General features: G+C 36.6%; 1 protein-coding gene across 1 annotated transcript in view; it reads right to left on the bottom strand.

The window, feature by feature from the left end:
- Positions 1-3,615: 3,615 nt before the first annotated feature.
- The window catches only part of ADAMTS20 (ADAM metallopeptidase with thrombospondin type 1 motif 20), a 200,556-nt gene continuing 185,641 nt past the window's right edge, over positions 3,616-18,530 (bottom strand). Inside the window, exons 38-39 of the mRNA XM_052640352.1 lie at positions 6,631-6,735; positions 3,616-3,705 (exon numbers count right to left, since the gene is read on the bottom strand). Coding sequence (XP_052496312.1) covers positions 3,616-3,705; positions 6,631-6,735 — 195 coding nt within the window. The remainder of the gene's footprint in view (positions 3,706-6,630; positions 6,736-18,530) is intronic.

Here is an 18,530-nt window from a genome sequence, read left to right as displayed (position 1 = left end):
CTCTGCTTTTCAATGTGCTGTCTGGGTTGGTCATTCTTTTCTTCCAAGGAGCAAGTGTCTTTAAATTCCATGGCTGCAGTCAGCATCTGCAGTGATTTTGGAACCCAAGTAAATAAAGTCTGTCACTATTTCCACTGTTTCCCCATCTATGTGCCATGAAGTGATGGGACTGGATGCTATGATCTTAGTTTTTGGAATGTTGAATTTTAACACAACTTTTTCACGCTCTTCTTTCACTTTCAAGAGGTTTTTTAGTTCTTCACTTTCTGCCATAAGGATGGTGTCATCTGCATATCTGAGGTTATTGATATTTCTCTTGGCAATCTTGATTCCAGCTTGTGCTTCCTCCAGCCCAGCATTTCTCATGATGTACTCTGCATATAAGTTTAATAAGCAGGGTGACAATATACAGCCTTGACGTAATCTTTTCCTGATTTGAAACCAGTCTGTTGTTCCTTGTCTGTTTCTAACTGTTGCTTCTTGACTTACATACAGATTTCTCAGGAGGCAGGTAAGGTGGTCTGGTATTCCCATCTCTTGAAGAATTTTCCAGTTTGTTGTGATCCACACAGTCGAAGGCTTTATTGTAGTCAGTGAAGCAGAAATAGATGCTTTTCTGGAACTCTCTTGCTTTTTCGATGATCCGATGGATGTTGGCTATTTGATCTCTGGTTCCTCTGCCTTTTCTAATATCAACTTGAACACCTGGAATTTTCACAGTTCACATAGTGTTGAAGCCTGGCTTAAAGAATTTTGAGCATTACTTTCCTATCATGTGAGATGAGTGCAATTGTGTTAGATAAATATAAATTCAAACAGTTGAATACTACTCTCTACTCCATCAGATCAAAAAAATTTGACATGTCACTGAGAATGTAGATATTCTTTTTTTTATCATTTTCAACATGGTTTTTAATACCTTAATGCACATATACACACACAAACACATCAGAGACATGGCATTGCATACTTAAAATACTCTATAAAATTATAATGTAAATATATATTTGCATTATGATTTATTCATGTTTATCATTTTGCTAAAGTCATTGGTTTTAATAGTGTATATTAGTATATATTAATTTATTAGTCTATTTACGTTCACCTGTTTTTTCTTCTATTGATGGACAGTTAGGTTATTTTCATTGTTTAAAAATGGAGCAGCAGTAACATTCTTGTACATATTTCCTTGCACAAGAGGTAAGAACATTTAGATAAAAGTCAGTAGCTGTATCATAAAGCAGGTGCATCTTTCATCTCTAATAGATATTCTCAAATAGATCTGCATAGACTACACTAATCTACACTGACCATAAATTATGAATCATTACTTCACAACTGCACCAATATTTGGTATTATCAGGCTTTTACCATTTTTGCTATTTTTATTGGTAAAATATGGTAGGAGAATGTAGATATTCTAATATTTGTACACAGAGGCAGTGGTAATTTAAATTTATTCCACCCCTTTAGAAAGTAGTACTTTGGCAATTTCTGGTGAAGTTGAAGACAAAAAATGGTGGACATAAAATCTTATTGTTCCCAAGGATCTTCTCCCTCCCTTGGGAGAAGATGGTGAGTCCTCACTCATTTCCATACATCTGGCCATCCTGCCCTGTAGCAGAAGTATATTTCCCTGTCCCATTGCCTAGGATTTGGTCATGTGATTTAATTTGGCCAACTGAATATAAGCATACATGGTACCCCTTCTATAAACAGAAGTCATGGCAAATTTCTGTCAGCCTCATGCCCTTATTTCCATAAGGGTGTACACTGCTACTGCTAAGTCACTTCAGTCGTGTCTGACTCTGTGTGACCCCATAGACAGCAGCCCACCAAGCTCCCCCGTCCCTGGGATTCTCCAGGCAAGAACACCAGAGTGGGTTGCCATTTCCTTCTCCAGTGCATGGAAGTAAAAAGTGAAAGTGAAGTCGCTCAGTCGTGTCTGAGTCTTAGCGACTCCATGGACTGCAGCCCACCAGGCTCCTCCATCCATGGAATTTTCCAGGCAAGAGTACTGGAGTGCGGTGCCATTGCCTTCTCCTAGGCAGGAGTTATTTCCATCGAAATTGCAACAATTAGAGTAAAATGTTTTAGAATTTCTGAAGTGATTTTCCAGTTACAGACTTTTTTTGGTGAAGAATTCTTTTTTTCTTCCTTTTTTTTAAGGAAAATGAAAGCAAAGTCCCAATGTATCACACAAAGATCTTTATTATTCAAATATTTATAAATTATATGATTTTACTTATGCTTAAAAACATTTCTAGAACATGTTATACATTTCGTAATAATGTTTGTAACTGGTTTCAGGCACATAGTGCAAAATACTTCTTTTCTGATACAGAGATCCCTAAATGTTTATTTAACCACATTGGTACAAAATTGCTTTAGTACCTTATATGGTACAATACACCCCTAATAGTTTGAAAAAGAAAAACTTTGTGGGTAAAACTACTACACTACTATTTCCTGGCAAAAACCTATTATTAGATTCAGTTTTCTTGGTTTATAGAGGAGGTTATCATAGAAAAATATTATCTATGATTCTTTTAAAATCAAATGGTTGTATAATACACAATTAAATTATTCACCTAAAAAATCTCTTAATACCTGAGCATTTACTCGTGAATAGTTAATTTTTATACTATCTTTCATGTTCTGGATTTGAGAGACCTCAGATATAAAATAACTTGAACTCTCTAATAAAAATTTTGCATATGTAAAAATAATTTTATGTTTACCAAAACAGGTTCTTCAAAATGTCAATAATTCTTAGTTTTCTACTTGATTAATATACAGTACATAACTTTGAGAAAATAAATTTTTTAAGAGTAGACATATAGGCATATAAGTTATAAAGACATGATAGAATATAAACATTTTAAAAACAATGTATTGCTCTTATAAGTACAATCAAATTAGAGGTAGGTGTTTTTCAGTGAAATTCTACTAAATCATATTTTATTCTGTATTATACCCACAAAATTTCATCTTTAGTATTTAACCCAACTATATACTTTAATTACAAAACTATACTATATTTTAGGATGATTTTTTTGAAGCACCATAATGCATAATTGAAAATTAAAGGAAACATAAAACAAGGTATCTAAGCTGTATCAGTAGAAAGTATAACGGCTATGTACTTTTTTGATGTGACCATTGATTTGCTATTCTCCTGACAGATTCAATAATGTTTATGATTTAAGTTCATTTTCCTAATTTTTATTTGCTCCATTTTAACAAGTAGAATAAGCATTTCATTGTATAGTAGGATGTGAGCAGAGATTTACAAGTGTGTTTATAGGCATAACATAATTCTGGTCCAGTGCAATCTGTTAACAGTAGTATTATCCTAGCATAATTCAAACATCCCTGTATGCCCTACCATAAATTATTTCATCCTTTTAAGGATCCTGATTAGAACCATGTATCATTCAGTTTATTTCAAAGGCCTTGAAAAATTAAGCAGTGATTGACTCCTCATGAGCATCCTGGAAAAAAGGCACAAATATTTTAGACATAAATCTCAGGAAGGAGTAAAGAAACAAGCACCAGCTATTTGCAGGTTCCAGAGAATGTCTCTTCTTTGGGACACACTTTCCTTCTGAATGTTCATACTACTTGAATTGGGAGACCAGTAGTCATGTGAGGAATACACTTTCCACAGAACCCTCCACATCTGCCATAGACTTTGGTTCCATCCTGAAAATAGAAAAGGCAGAGATACAGGAGAATCTGTTACATGCTGGTATCTGTGTGCACGTGGCAGAAAAGCAAAGGCTTTGAATCATGTGGCTGAAATAATTAGCCAAGGTTTCCTATAACAATTATACTTGAGGCCAAAGATCATGCCATTTCAGGATTAGTTGAAATCTGTGGTCACAGGAATTAGAGAACCTGAGATTCATATTAGCCACTTGATGATTATAAACTACACTTTATGTTAGACAATTCATCTCATTCCACGTATTTCTCATCAAGGTATCCATTTGCTTCAGTGAGTTTATTAAAACCTCTCCCAATTTGTTGTCCAGTGTTTCTCACAGACCGAATAAAAGAAAGGTATTAGGATTTTATATAAGATTCTCATGGACTAAATAAAAGAAGGATATTATGCAAACTTGACCTTAACTTCAAACATCTCCTGGAAGCATTAGAAACACAGCTTGAAGAAAATACAAAAGGTGATAGAATGGAGGGAAAAAACTGGATTGCAAGTAATAATTATAATTAGACACAGAGTCAGACACAACTTAGTGACTAAACAACAACAGAAAAGGAGATTCTTTCTTCTTCTTTTTTTTTTTTAGAAAAGCAGAGCTGCTAACTGAGGAATGAGTGGGCAGAGGCTGGTGAAGGAAGTGATGAGGACAGGATAGATTTTCTTTCCAGACTGTCTTCCAACTTTAGGTCCAAAAGTCAAAAGGCCTTTTGATAGGATGAAACAAAAATAGTTTGAACTCTTATGGTTTCTGAAGAAGGTAAGTTTTGCTTTATTTATGTTTTTGTTTTTTTAATCTAAGGAGGGAGGGTAGAAAAGGAAACTGGGTTCCTGAAACTTTTGAGGATAAAGAATGTTTTGAGATCAGGGGCTTTTGAAGTTGCCTCTTCTTTCAGAAGCTTTCTACACTCTAGAGAATCTGAGTAAACAGAGAAGGGGATGGCAGTAAAAATTCCAATTTATATACATTCCTGTTCTCAAATGGATCAAGTAAAGCCCTAATCTTGTTTAACTTTACTAGGAAATGAAAATATGTGTTCATTTCCATAAGTACATTTGGGTTTCATAAGTCAGAGTTTCACTCCATACGTCAGATCTCAGGAAATACCTTCCTGTGCAAAATCTTTGACTGAGGGAGAAATTCTCAATTAAGTAAACAAATAGTCTTTACAATAAAATGTAAATAGATGCGAAAGGAATGATTGTACTAAATATTCATTTTTACTGCTGCCCTTGGCCAGCTGTCATTTAATCAGAAGATACCTAACAACTAGATAAAGTCAGAATATCTCATTGCACTGTCTAAATTTTATACCTACTCAGAACATATTTTAACTAAGTAACTGATTTATTTCTGTTCTTCTACCCAAAAGGATGACACCTAAATTTGCCAAATAAATATTTAGAAATAAATAGCCATCTTAAAAGCCTACTGTTTACCCATGTGATAGAAATAATAAAAATAAAAAGTCTTTAATTATTAATTAAAACACAATTTCATAATAGTCAGAAGTAAAGTATTTTAAAGTCTGCAAATATCAGAAAACTGAATTTCATTTACAAGTAGTATTCATATATAGGAATGAAGTCACTTTTAGCAAAAGAAAGAAAAATTCTAAAACCTTGGTGTAGGCAGGGACTGTTGATGGTACTGATTTAAATGGTGCAATATAGCTGAGAACAGAAATTATAACACAGATCCTGATTAATGTAGATCGGGTCATGCTATCTAAGATGTGGTAATTCTAAGTACCAGGAGCCATCTCATAAATTTTATGTGCTAGCACACTATACCAGCACCACAATTATGAGGATAATACTTTAGATAATACATGTGCTCTAGGAAAAATTAAAATCCCAGAGCACTGGCCCTGAGTGCCTTGTCTCATACATCAAACGTGGACTGGCGATCTACTTCATACATGGTAATATACATGCTTCAGTGCTATTCTCTCAAATCATGGCAATGTTTTCTAAATAAAGATAGACGAGGAAAATGTTCATACAACCATAAAAATATTCCTAATTCTTGAAGAAACTATAATGGATGTTCATTAAATGACAAATGACTCTGACATCACTAAATCACTAAGTCAAAGCAGTGAGGTAAATAAACCAAAAATTTACCTCTTACTTTGAAATATTAAAATGTAACAGTCTTTAATAATTAGAGTATAGCTAAAAAGACTACCTCTTTTTGAAGCACCTGTGTTTCAAACCATTAGCCCCAAACTTGAACTACTTAAATCTATATGCTCTGGCACTTGATTTCATGCACAGATATCTATAGCCTAAACAAGAATGTGTATATATATATAAAACCTCCATAAGCACATGAATAAAAATGAACCTCATTCCATAATTTCATTAGTTATACCTCGTCATAATGTAACATACCCCATTATATGAAAAAACTCATTAGTCATTCAGTTCAGTTCAGTTCAGTTCAGTCCCTCAGTCGTGTCCGACTCTTTGTGACCCCATGAATCGCAGCACGTCAGGCCTCCCCATCTATCACCAACTCCCGGAGTTTACTCAAACTCATGTCCATCAAGTTAGTGATACCATCCAGACATCTCATCCTCTGTCGTCCCCTTCTTCTCCTGCCCCCAATCCCTCCCAGCGTCAGAGTCTTTTCCAATGAGTAAACCCTTCACATGAGGTGGCCAAAGTACTGGAGTTTCAGCTTCAGCATCAGTCCTTCCAAAGAAATCCCAGGGCTGATCTCCTTCAGGATGGACTGGTTGGATCTCCTTGCAGTCCAAGGGACTCTCAAGAGTCTTCTCCAACACCACAGTTCAAAAGCATTAGTCATTAACTTCATATAATTCTGAATTTAAGGTAGAGGAATTTAACACTACTTTCACAGCACTTTCAGACAGGCTTTTTGGTCCAGCAGGACTTACCTGTGATCTGTGAATGATCACAGAGGCATAACTGCCCTGAGCCAGCCACTTTGCTGTACTGGATATCTTCATCCCAGTTCCTGCCAAATTAATGCTGAACTGTCCCTTGATTATAAATAAAAAATAAAAAAAATAAGACTAGATGGAATTAATAAAAAATATATTTATGCATGTACTTGGCTGGAAACACATGAATTGGTATGATCTAAAAAACTTGCCTTCCTAGATTCTTTAGAAAATGAAAGAACGTTGATATAAAACATACACTTTCTTACACTAACAAAATGAACAAGCTAGAGATTTTTTAAACTGATTACAAATAAATCTTCTCAATTACAAGGGACAACTGAAATAATGCCAGATAGTGTTATCTGTTGAAAAGTAATTTTGTCCAGTCTAGGATTCTAGTGATTGACAGCTAGAGCTTACATCCCTAGAGCATCAGCAACAGCAAGTCTAGATAGAAGAGGTGTCATAGGAACTGGTACCAGACTAGCATTTATCCAGTTTCAATTTTTGACCCCTCACTGCTAACTTCACTGATAAGTTACACTTATTTAATGTATTTCCATCTGTTATTGTGCCCTTACATCTATCACACAAAAACTATTGAACATAGTATCATGGTCCCAGCTATCACATCCTTTTAAGTACCCAGAAGTGTTCTGCAGATGTGTGATGCCACATGAATTACACACATGGTATGTGAGCCCCCTAGTGGCATTATGATCTAATTATTCTCAAGACAAGAACCATTTTATGTCAAAATATTCTAGACTATCACTGTTAAAAACTAAACTTTAAATATCTGTTAAGTAAGAAAGTGCATGACTAAAATGTGTGGCATTCATGTATATGATCTCACAGTACAGAATCACACACTGAAAAGCTGAAGTATTTAATGAATGCTAATTAAGCCTACGCCAATGTTCAGTATACATATAGATTTAGAGCTATATTAGGACAATCTTAGATCACATCACGATATTCTGTGGCCTAGGACACAGGAATCTTAAGCAAAACTGTGATAAAACATTAAGGATTATGTTACGTGATGGGAAATATTACCTTTCATGAAAGCAAAAGTAAAATATATTTGTAATATAAATTACTACAATTGCTCAAAATTATGTATCATTCAGTTTATTAAGTTAGATTTCTTATCAATCACATACTTATTTAAAATCAAAATAGATTCAAATATATTTATAATACAATGATAATATATGCAGAATTTTCCCCGAACAGAAATAATTTGTTTTAGATAAATTCCAAAGAAAGTTTATTATTATATACATCACTTGGTTATGGAATTTAAAACACCTGTATGTTTGCTTCATTGATGTAATCCTAGATTCCAAAAGAAGGCCTAGGAACTCTGTGTGTGTGCTTAGTCACTCAGTCATGTCCAACTCTGTGCAACCCCATGGACTATAGTCCTCCAGACTCCTCTGTCCATGGGGATTCTCCAGGCAAGAATACTGGAATGGGTTACTACGCCCTCCTCCAGGGGATCTTCCCAACCCAGGGATAGAACCCAGGTCTCCTGCATTGCAGGCAGATACTTTACTGTCTGAGCCATCAGCAAGACCCATTCAGGTACTCAGTAAGTGTTTTTAAATGGATGAATTAAGTGTAACATTATAAATATTAAATTTTAGCATCATAAAAATTAATATATAGATATATATCTAAACCCTTTACACTTGTGATAATAAATGACATGAACACTAGACACATCAGAATTTTACATTAGTAAATATTTAAATTAAAACTAATTCTAAGGATATATTCTACTATTTGATACTTAGTCATCTGATACAGATTTTGAACTAAATATTTAATCCCACATTAACTCATTTTTTAAGTCAGCTTCTTGCCAAATAAAAGAAATGGAAATATATTCTGTGAAGTAGCTTGTCTGTAACTAACCATTTATGGCACTCTTGTTGTGTCATGCAGTATTTTCACAACTTAATATTTATTGTTTACTTCCCTGCTCAACGTTGCTGGGAAGGATTCAAATGTATATACACTAGAAGTGAAAGAAAAAAAAAAATCCAACTGAGTAATGAGAGATTCAAGTAATGAGAGACCCATAATCAGTTGGGTCTAGAAATATCTATAGCTTCATTTTTCCAGATTAATTTTCAAGAGCTTTGCTTACTTCTTTAGTCCTTCTTCAAAAGCTACATAATGGTATCAAGAAGTAGAAAAACAGTTCATCTGAAACTGGGATGATATCAATTGAGGTAAAAATACATTTCACTCATTTGTTCAAAATTGAGTGGCAGACTTGGTGTCAAGTAGCCACAAGAGTGGAAAGGTCAATCCTTATCCCAATTCCCAAGAAGGGCAGTACTAAAGAATGTTCAAACCAGCAAACAATTGCACTCATCCCCCATGCTAGTAAGGTTATGCTTAAAATCCTGCATGCTAGGCTTCAGCATTATGTGAACCGAGAACTTCCAGATGTTCAAGCTGGGTTTAGAAAAGGCAGATGAACCAGAGACCAAATTGCCAACATTTGCTGGATCACAGAGAAAGCAAGGGAATTCTAGAAAAACATCTACCTCTGTTCAATTGAATACGCTAAAGCCTTCAACTGTGCGGATAAGAACAAACTGTGGAAAACTTAAAGAGACAGGAATACCAGACCATCTTACCAGTCTCTTGAGAAACCTGTATGCTGGTCAAGAAGCAACAGTTAGAATCTTGTACAGAACGACTGACTGGTTCAAGACTGAGAAAGGAGTACGACAAGGCCTGTTTACTGTCACCCTGTTTATTTGACTTATAAGCCGAGCACATCATGAGAAATACTGGGTTGGATGAGTTACAAGCTGGAATCAAGATTGCCAGGAGAAATATCAACAACCTCAGATATGCGGATGAAACCACTCTAATGGCAGAAAGTGAAGAGGAACAAAACAACCTCTTGATGAGGGTGAAGGAGAAGAGTGAAAAGGCCAGCTTCAAATGAAATATTAAAAAAAAACTAAGATCATAGCAACCGGCCCATCACTTCATGGCAAATAGAAGGGGAAAAGGTGGAAGCAGTGGCTGATTTCCTCTTCTTGGGCTCTAAAATCATTGCGGACGATGACTGCAGCCATGAAATCAGAAGATAACTCTGGGAGATCCTGAGAGACAAGAAAGCCTGATGTGCTGCAGTCCATGGGGTCACAACGAGTCAGACACAACTTGGTGACTGAGCAACAAAAACTATGGGAGTACTGAGAAAGGTCTTAGTCTTGATCTGAGAAGGGAAGCATAGATTGATGGTTGCCAGAGGTAGGAGTCAAGGGGAAGGGAAGTGTGTGAGAGTGGACAAAAAAGAAAATCTTCCAGTGACAAGATAAATCACAAGTAGAAGGTAAGGTGATTCAAAAGAACTAAGAATTCAACAAATAGGAATGTTTTCCTGGAATAATTAGCTTCATTAAAGGAAAATATACTTATGGATACAGAGGGAAAGCATAGAAATAGATACAAGCTTTAAAGTTCCACTTCTTGGACTGACTGCTTGGTTCATACGTCCCCATTATGTCATTAGGTTTTACAGTTTTAAAGTTTGTTCCACCTATATCACTATGAAAGGGATCTATAAGTCTAATGCAATTCCAAAAAGAGAACCGATTCTAAAATTTATATAAATTTATATTTCTTTTATAAAGAAATTAAAATAATTAAAACAAGTTTGAAAAAAAAGAATAAAGTTAAAGGACCCACACTACCTTGTTTTAACACTTCTTATAAGGCTATCATTGGAGAAGGGCATGGCCACCCACTTCAGTATTCTTGCCTGGAGAACCCCACGGACAGAGGGGCCTGGTGGGCTTCAGTCCATAGGGATGCAAAGAGCCAGACACAATTGAGCCAGACACAGCTTAGCACGCATGTGAGCATAAGGCTGTCAGAGGCAGTGCTAGTGTTAAAGAACCTGCCTGCCAGTGCAGGAGATATAAGAGATGTGGGTTTAATCAGTGGGTCAGGAAGATCTCCTGGAGTAAGAAATGGCAACATGCTCCAGTATTCTTGCCTGGAAAATTCTATGGACAGAGGAGCCTGGCAGGCTATGGTCCATGAGGTCAAAGAGTCGGATGCAACTGAGCACACACACACATCCACACCCAAACATAAAGCTATCATAACCAAGACAGTGCTGTGATGGTGAAGAGAGAGACATATGCCGATCAATGGATCAGAACAGAGAGTCAGAAATAGACTCAAAATATGTCCAGTTGACTTCTCTTGGCCACACCACATGGCAAGCGGAATCTTAGTTCCCTGACTAGAGATTGAACTTGTAGCCACTGCATTGGAAGCATGGATTCTTAACCACTGAACGACCAAGGAAGTCCCCTCCAGTTGATTTTTGACAAAGGTGGAAAGGAGAGAAACAACTGCCTTCTCAACATATGGTGTTAGGACAGTTGGAGGTCTATACGCAAAACTCTTGCAACTTCATACAAAATTAGTTCAAAATCAATCATAGGTCTAGATATAAAACATACAACTATAAATTTTTTAAAGAAAACATAGCAGAAAATCTTTGTAACTTGGACTAAGTCAAAGAGTTCTTAAATATGACACTAAATGTCATAAAGAAAAAAATGCTAAATTTGAATTCATTAAACTTTAAAACCTCCACTTCAGTGTAAGACACTTAAGAAAAAGAAGGGATAAGGTCCAGACCATGAGTGAAACATGTGCAAATGTTATATACAACAAAAGATTTGTATCCAGACTATATACAGAACTCTCAGGACTTCCCTGGTAGTACGGTGGATAAGAATCTGCTTGCCAATGCAGGCAGAAAGATTGGATCCTTGGTGTAGGAAGATTCCACGTGCCGTGGGGCAACTAGGCCCCTGCACTCGGAGCCCGTGCTCCACAAGAGAAACCACTGCAATGAGAAGAGCACGCACCACAACTAGAGAGAAACCCCTGTCACCACAGCTAGAGGAAGCTGGCGAGCAGCAACAAGGACCAGGGAAGCCAAAAATTAATTAACTTTAAAAAAAGAACTGTCAAAACTATAAACATTAATGGACAATTAGGAAACAACTTAATTGTTTAGATGAGAAAGACTTGGATATACACTTTACCAAAGAGGATACTCAGATGACAAATAAGCACATGAAAGATGCTTAACATTATGAGTGAAATAGAAATTAAAACTACAAAAAGATATCACTGAAGATGGGGAAATGAAAAACTTGACAATACTAAGTGCTGACAAAAGAAGAGAAACAACTAGAAATTTAATCTTTGCTGATGGAAATTTAAAAATGGTACAGTCACTGTATCAAACAGTTTGGATGGGGGGTGGGTAGGAGGGAGGTCCAAGAGGGCTGGGATATATGTATACTCATGACTGATTCACATGGCTGTACAGTGGAAACCAATACAACATTGTAGAGCAGTTATTCTTCAATTAAAAATAAATTAAAACAACAAAAATAAACTAGTTTGCAAGTTTCCTATAAAGTTAAACATACATATATCATATGACCCTACAATCTCACTCACAGGCATTTCTCCCAGAGAAATGAAAATACATGTACACACAAAAACCTGTACACAAATGTGCATATCCACTCTATCCATAATTTCCAAATTCTATAAACAACCCATTTTCTTCCAACAAATGAACACTGTAGGGTAACTGTATGACATCTGATTGATGGAATAATGCTTAGCAATGAAAAAGAACAAATTATTGACACATGCAGCATGCAAAAGACAGATGGACCTCAAAAGAATTACATTGACCAATGTAATGAGAAGGAGTCCCATCTCAAGAGGTTACGCACTGTGTGACTTCATTTCTATGACATTTCTATGTCATCCCAGAAAATGCAAAACTAAAGCAATGAAGTAAAGATCAGTGTTTACCAGGAGGTAGGTGGAAGGAATTGACTCCACAGAGCCAGTATGAGGGAGTTGTTCTATATTCAGATTATGGTGATAACAACATGAATTTGCATACATGTTTAAAACTGTATACTAATAAAGGCAATTTTACTGTTATCTTTTTTCAGTTAAAAATGTGAATGGATATAACATCTAAAGAAAAAAAAAATTCCAATTGACTTGAAAACAAAACCCAAATTACATTCTATATGTAAGAAATACATTTCAAACAAAGTGACTCAGAAAAGCCAAAATTAAAAGTATGTGTGGCAGTGAAGAGAGAATTACTGTGCTGACTTACGGTGATCATCTTTAAAAAATTAAGATAAATTAATTAATTTTAATAAAAGGATGTGCAAGACTATACAGACTTCCCAGGTGGTGCCAGTGCTAAAGAACCTGCCTGCCAAAGTGGGAGACAGAAGAGACGTGGGTTCGATCCCTGGGTCGAGAAGATACCCTGGAAAAGGGCATGGAAACCCACTCCAGTATTCTTGTGTGGAAAATCCCATGGACAGAGGAGCCTGGTGGGGTTACAGTTCATAGGGCTGCAAAGAGTTGCACATGACTGAGGTGACTTTGCACACACACATGCACGCAAGAGTATACCTGGTAACTGGGCATAAAAAGAGAGCAAGTGAAGCAAATCCTGATAATGTAAAATAGAATTCAAGTCTGATATCAGGAAAACATGACATAGAAGTGCTAAACCCATGATCCACAATGAAGATATAACACATGAATATTATACATCAAATAACACAGCTACTTTTATGAAGCAAAACTACAGGAGATGAAAGGAGACGTAGGTAGAAACACCCTAAAAATAGGAAATTGTAATATACCACTTTTAGCAACAAGATAGATCAAGAGGACAAGAATAACGAGAAAGAGGATCTAAGCAGTATAATCAAAAGGGTATGCATATACATCTAACTTGACACATTATAATAAAAAATACACATTCAAAATATTTAAAAATTGGCTCTAAATACTCAAAATGTATGCTGGCCATGATCCTTTGGCATTGGGTATTTCTCCTGCTCTCGTGTAATCAATATTAATTACAAAATAGATAAAGAGATACACATTGGGGATTTTTCTGTTTTGTGGCTCTGCGAAAAGTACCAAACATTTTACTTCACTTCACTTTTGATATATGTATTCTAAAGTCACATCACACTCCTTAACTTCATCTTATATTACAATATCGCAAAGTTTATTTTCCTTAAAGATTGCCATATGTGTCCATTCTCTTTTTAGCATTTATGTCCTGGGGTGCCCTGTCATATGCAAACACAGAGGATGTGGTTTTGATGAATGCTAAACAACAGAATAAGTTCTTTCGGTGACATTAAACATCTGGAGAGTATTCATGAAAATGTTGTATAAATTAACACACAATCTGGTTTATATATTTGACAGAATATCTTCAAGAATACTAGGTAGTTTGTACTCTTAGTAACAGTAACTTCAGGCAATTGAACACAGACTGGAAAAAAAAATGGGCATATCTTTTTTTGACAGCACATACTTATGCCCAATAATATCTAATTTTGGAAATAAAGCTCTGTGTTCCAGAAATGTCTAGAGAACTCTGTGGGGAAGACATCTCACCTTGATGAGCAGGAGGAGCATTTTATTACTATAATAATGCTGCCTTTGACTTTCTGAAGGATCTTAGACAGCTTTTTGACACAGAGTTTCTCTTTCTCCAACTGTAAACTGGAGTTACCTAGTTTATAACTACAAAACTTTCTCAAGATATTGTAGGAGGAAATGACCATTATATTACTTATTTGTGTATCAGTCTCCTGTGAATTTTATTGATGTCTCACTGACCAGGGGCTTCCGAGGTGGTGCAGGGGTAAAGAATCTGCAAGAGATGCAAGAGATAAGGGTTCAGTATCTGAGTTGAGAAGATTCCTGGAGAAGGAAATGGCAACTCACTCCAATATTCTTTCCTAGGAAATCCCATGAACAGAGGAGCCTGGCAGAGTATAGTGCATGGGATCACAAAGAGTCTAACACAACTGAGCAACTGAGCACAGCCATAAATATTTGTTTACAAGTCTCTATGTGAGCATATGTCATACATCTTCTCATTTGCCAGAGCTTATTCAATTCAACATGTTATAAAAAGGACCAGATTTCCAGAACTTCATGATCTTCCCAAAATGATGGTACCTTATAGCAGACTCTTCACATCTCTAGGTGGCATCTTCAATTTCCCTCTCTCTAATCATATCAAGTACATGACCGAAAGGAAGTGATTAGAAGGAAAATGGATTATCGGACAAAGCTGACCAGTCTTGACATGAGCTGGTCATTGGAGAATGAATAATCTCCATTTAAAGAGTAAAAATGGAAATGTTATTTTAAATACATATGTGAGGGAAAAGATTGTTTAGAGCTGTAAAAGTTTTAGATTACACATCCTTGACCTTAGAACAGGTGTTCAAAGAGATGCAATATAAAACTTCAGAAGGGGAAGTTCATCAGGGGAAAGAGAGTCCTGGGAAAAGAACTAAATAAAAGATGTAGTTCAGAGAGTTATCATCTTGGAGGGAGACCAATTGTAGACGAACATGAAAGAAGAGAAAGAGAAGAATAGACATGAATCAAGCTTCTTCTTCTGCTGCTGCTGCTAAGTCGCTTCAGTCATGTCCAACTCTGTGCGACCCCATAGACAGCAGCCCACCAGGCTCCCCCGTCCCTGGGATTCTCCAGGCAAGAACACTGGAGTGGGTTGCCATTTCCTTCTCCAATGCATGAAAGTGAAAAATGAAAGTGAAGTCGCTCAGTCGTGTCCGACTCTTAGCGACCCCATGGACTGAAGCCTACAAGGCTCCTCTGTCCAAGGGATTTTCCAGGCAAGAGTACTGGAGTGGGGTACCATTGCCTTCTTCAATGAATCGAGCTAACCAGGCTCAAAGATTGAGTGAGAGCTTGAGATTCCTCTGAAAAGTTATCTACCTTAAAAGCAGAGCCAAGAGAGGGAGCACTTTTGGAACGGCAATTTGAAGAGACCTGTGGACTAAAGAGTGAAATATAGGGAAAAACAGGAATAGAGGAGAATTTCCTCAACTTGATAAAGAACACATACCAAAATTCTGTAGCCAACAATACAGTTAATGATGGAAGTCTGAATGCTTTCTCCCTAAGATCAGAAGCAATTAAAGCATATTCACTATCGCCACTCTTCAAAATGCTAGAAGTTACAGACATATGTACTAATATGATTCTACTTATACAATAGACAAAAAAAAGACAAAAATTATGGAAAGGAAGACTAGATTAGTGGTTGCTAGGGGATAAGGTGAAGCTGGTGGTGCAAGGGGAGTAGTTGTCATTATAAAAGTCCTTGTGATGATGAAAATGTTCTGTATCTTGATATAGTGATGTCAATATCCTAGTTGCAATATTATACTATAATCCTATAAGATGTTACCATTTGGGGATACTGGGTACATGAGATCCCTGTCTTATTTCTTAGAGCTACATGTCAACAGTTATCTCGAAACAAAATGTTTCATTTCAAGCATTTAAAAAATTATAAAACAACAACCATTTAAATTCTCTTGAAATTGTCCTAAGGTTATACAACAATTGGAGAAACATTTATTCAAGAAAATCTATGAAATCTAGGTTAGAAGAGTAAGTGTCTGTGACATTTTGAACCATGACCTGTCTATGGCCTGTCCTCTCTTTTTCCCACTTCAGCAAGATGATAGCTCCACTCATCATGGGTACAGCTAAGAACAGAGGATTTTATTTCCCCCAGCTCTCTGTTAGGGATAAGCTTTCTCCAAGGGTATATGTCAGGGGCAGGCGAGACACCAGCACTCCTCATCTCACACAGCTCTGTGCTACAGAAGCTGGATCAGAGGTAAGAACTACAGAGATCTGAAGCTCCGTTCCACCACTCAGTCCTCCTTATTCATAGATCTGGAGATCTGCCCCACGCATGGTCGGCCAAGAACTCAAGGCCTGAATCATTCCCACTTAAAATCACTGGTAGGGCACAGGTTTCATGCTGAGCAGTACAAGCCAAGAAGACCAGGGAATAATGTCAAGACCCAGCATTCTGCTCATAGACTAGGGATGTTACTCTGCAAAGTGGGATCTACCCACTCAATCCACAGAATGGGTGCAAAGGCTCTTCCTCAGGGAAAAATCAAGAACAGAAAGTTTCACAGATTTTCCTAAGTAGCCTGAGTATTTGGGACAGAAAATGGGGAAGTTCAAGCCTGAAGAGGCTATTGAAAAAAAAAAAAGAAAGATTTTAGTGGTGTGTAGTTGAGAGGAGCATGGTAGTAACTGCATGAGAGCAACAAGCAAAATAGTAGGTCAGATCTCAGTTTAACAGAGAAAACCAGGGAAAGAGATAGCCAAGAAAGTCGCTTTTTGAGGTTTTTCTGACCTGACCTCAAAGACTTGACCTATAAGCCTACTCTGGCCCTGGGGCTTGAGTTTAATTGGCTCAGACCATAGAGTAATTTATGCCTCCAGGATGTTATTGAAAGAACAGAGCCGTCATCTACCAGTTAGTAGCGGGTAAGAGTTGAGTGTGGTATCAGTAGAGGCAGACCAGCTAGAAACTTCATCAAAGAGAGCCCAGCTAAAAACACTATCATTCCAGAAGGACTGGGTGACTGTACATGTCCAAGGCTGAGCCCTCTGAAGAGTGACACTAAAGGCTACATAATACAGGGGAAATAGATGTCACTGAAATAGCCCAGTCAAGGAGCTAAACAAATACACAGCTAAGCAAACAACAAATCCTAAAGGGGAAAGGAAACTTAGTATCCACTGTTGCTAAAATATACTATCTAAAATGATCTGTTTTCAACAAAAAATTGTGACACAGGCAAAGAAACTGGAAAGGATGACTCATATAATGGAGGAAAAGGCAGCAGAAACTGCCTTTGAGAGGTTTCAGATGTTAGACTGTGCAGATAAAGATTCAAAATATATTAAAAATATATCCAAAGCTATAAAAATATATCCAAAGAACTAAAGAAAACCCATGTTTAAAAAAGTAAGAAAAGTATGATAATAATGTCTCAGCAAAAGAGACTATCACTAAAGAGATAAAAATTATATTTATAAAAAGATCTAAAGGATAATTCTGGAGCTGAAAAGTACAATAACCAAAATAAAAATTCACTAGAGGGGATCAACCAGCAGATTGGAGCTGGCAGAAGAATCAGCAAACTTGAAAAGATACCAATAGTGATGATACAATCTGAAAAAGTAGCAAAAAAAATAATAAAAAGAAGAAAAATGAATAGAGCCTCAGAGAAATGAGAAACACCATTAATACACCAAACCATGCATGATGGAAGTACCAAAAGGACCAGATAATATATTTGAAGAAATCCTGGCTGAAAATTTTCTAAGTTTGGTGAAACTATATTAATCAACACATCTAAGAAGTCAACGGATTCCAAGTTGAGTAGACACAAAAAGATCCACATCCAAATATATCACAAGAAAGATACTGAGACTCAAAAACAAAGGAAAAAATCTGAGAGCATCTAGAGGAAAATAAGCACATATATGGGAATGTCGGTAAGATAAATTGCTGAGTTCTGTTGTTCATCCAGAAGCCAGAGGACAGTGGGATGGCATATTTAGACTCACAGACTTAGGAAATGAACTTACAGTTGCCACAGAAGGAAAGCATACAAGTAAAGAAAATTTCATCAATAGCAACTATAGAAGACATTATAATTGTATGTTTCTTTATTCTCAACTTATTTAAAAGCAATTGTATAAACCAGCATGTATGTAATTATACCATTGACCAGTAATATACAGAAATGTGGGCTTCCCAGGTGGCGCTAGTAGTAAAGAACCCACCTGCCAATGCAGGAGATGTAAGAGACACTGGTTTGATCTCTGGGTGGGGAAGGTCCCCTGGAGAAGGGCATGGCAACCTACTCCAGTATACTGGCCTGGAGAATGCCACAGACAGA

Source organism: Budorcas taxicolor, chromosome 5 (genome assembly GCF_023091745.1).
Source record: "Budorcas taxicolor isolate Tak-1 chromosome 5, Takin1.1, whole genome shotgun sequence".
Lineage (NCBI taxonomy): Eukaryota > Metazoa > Chordata > Mammalia > Artiodactyla > Bovidae > Budorcas > Budorcas taxicolor.
This window is presented reverse-complemented; position numbering and strand designations above follow the sequence as displayed.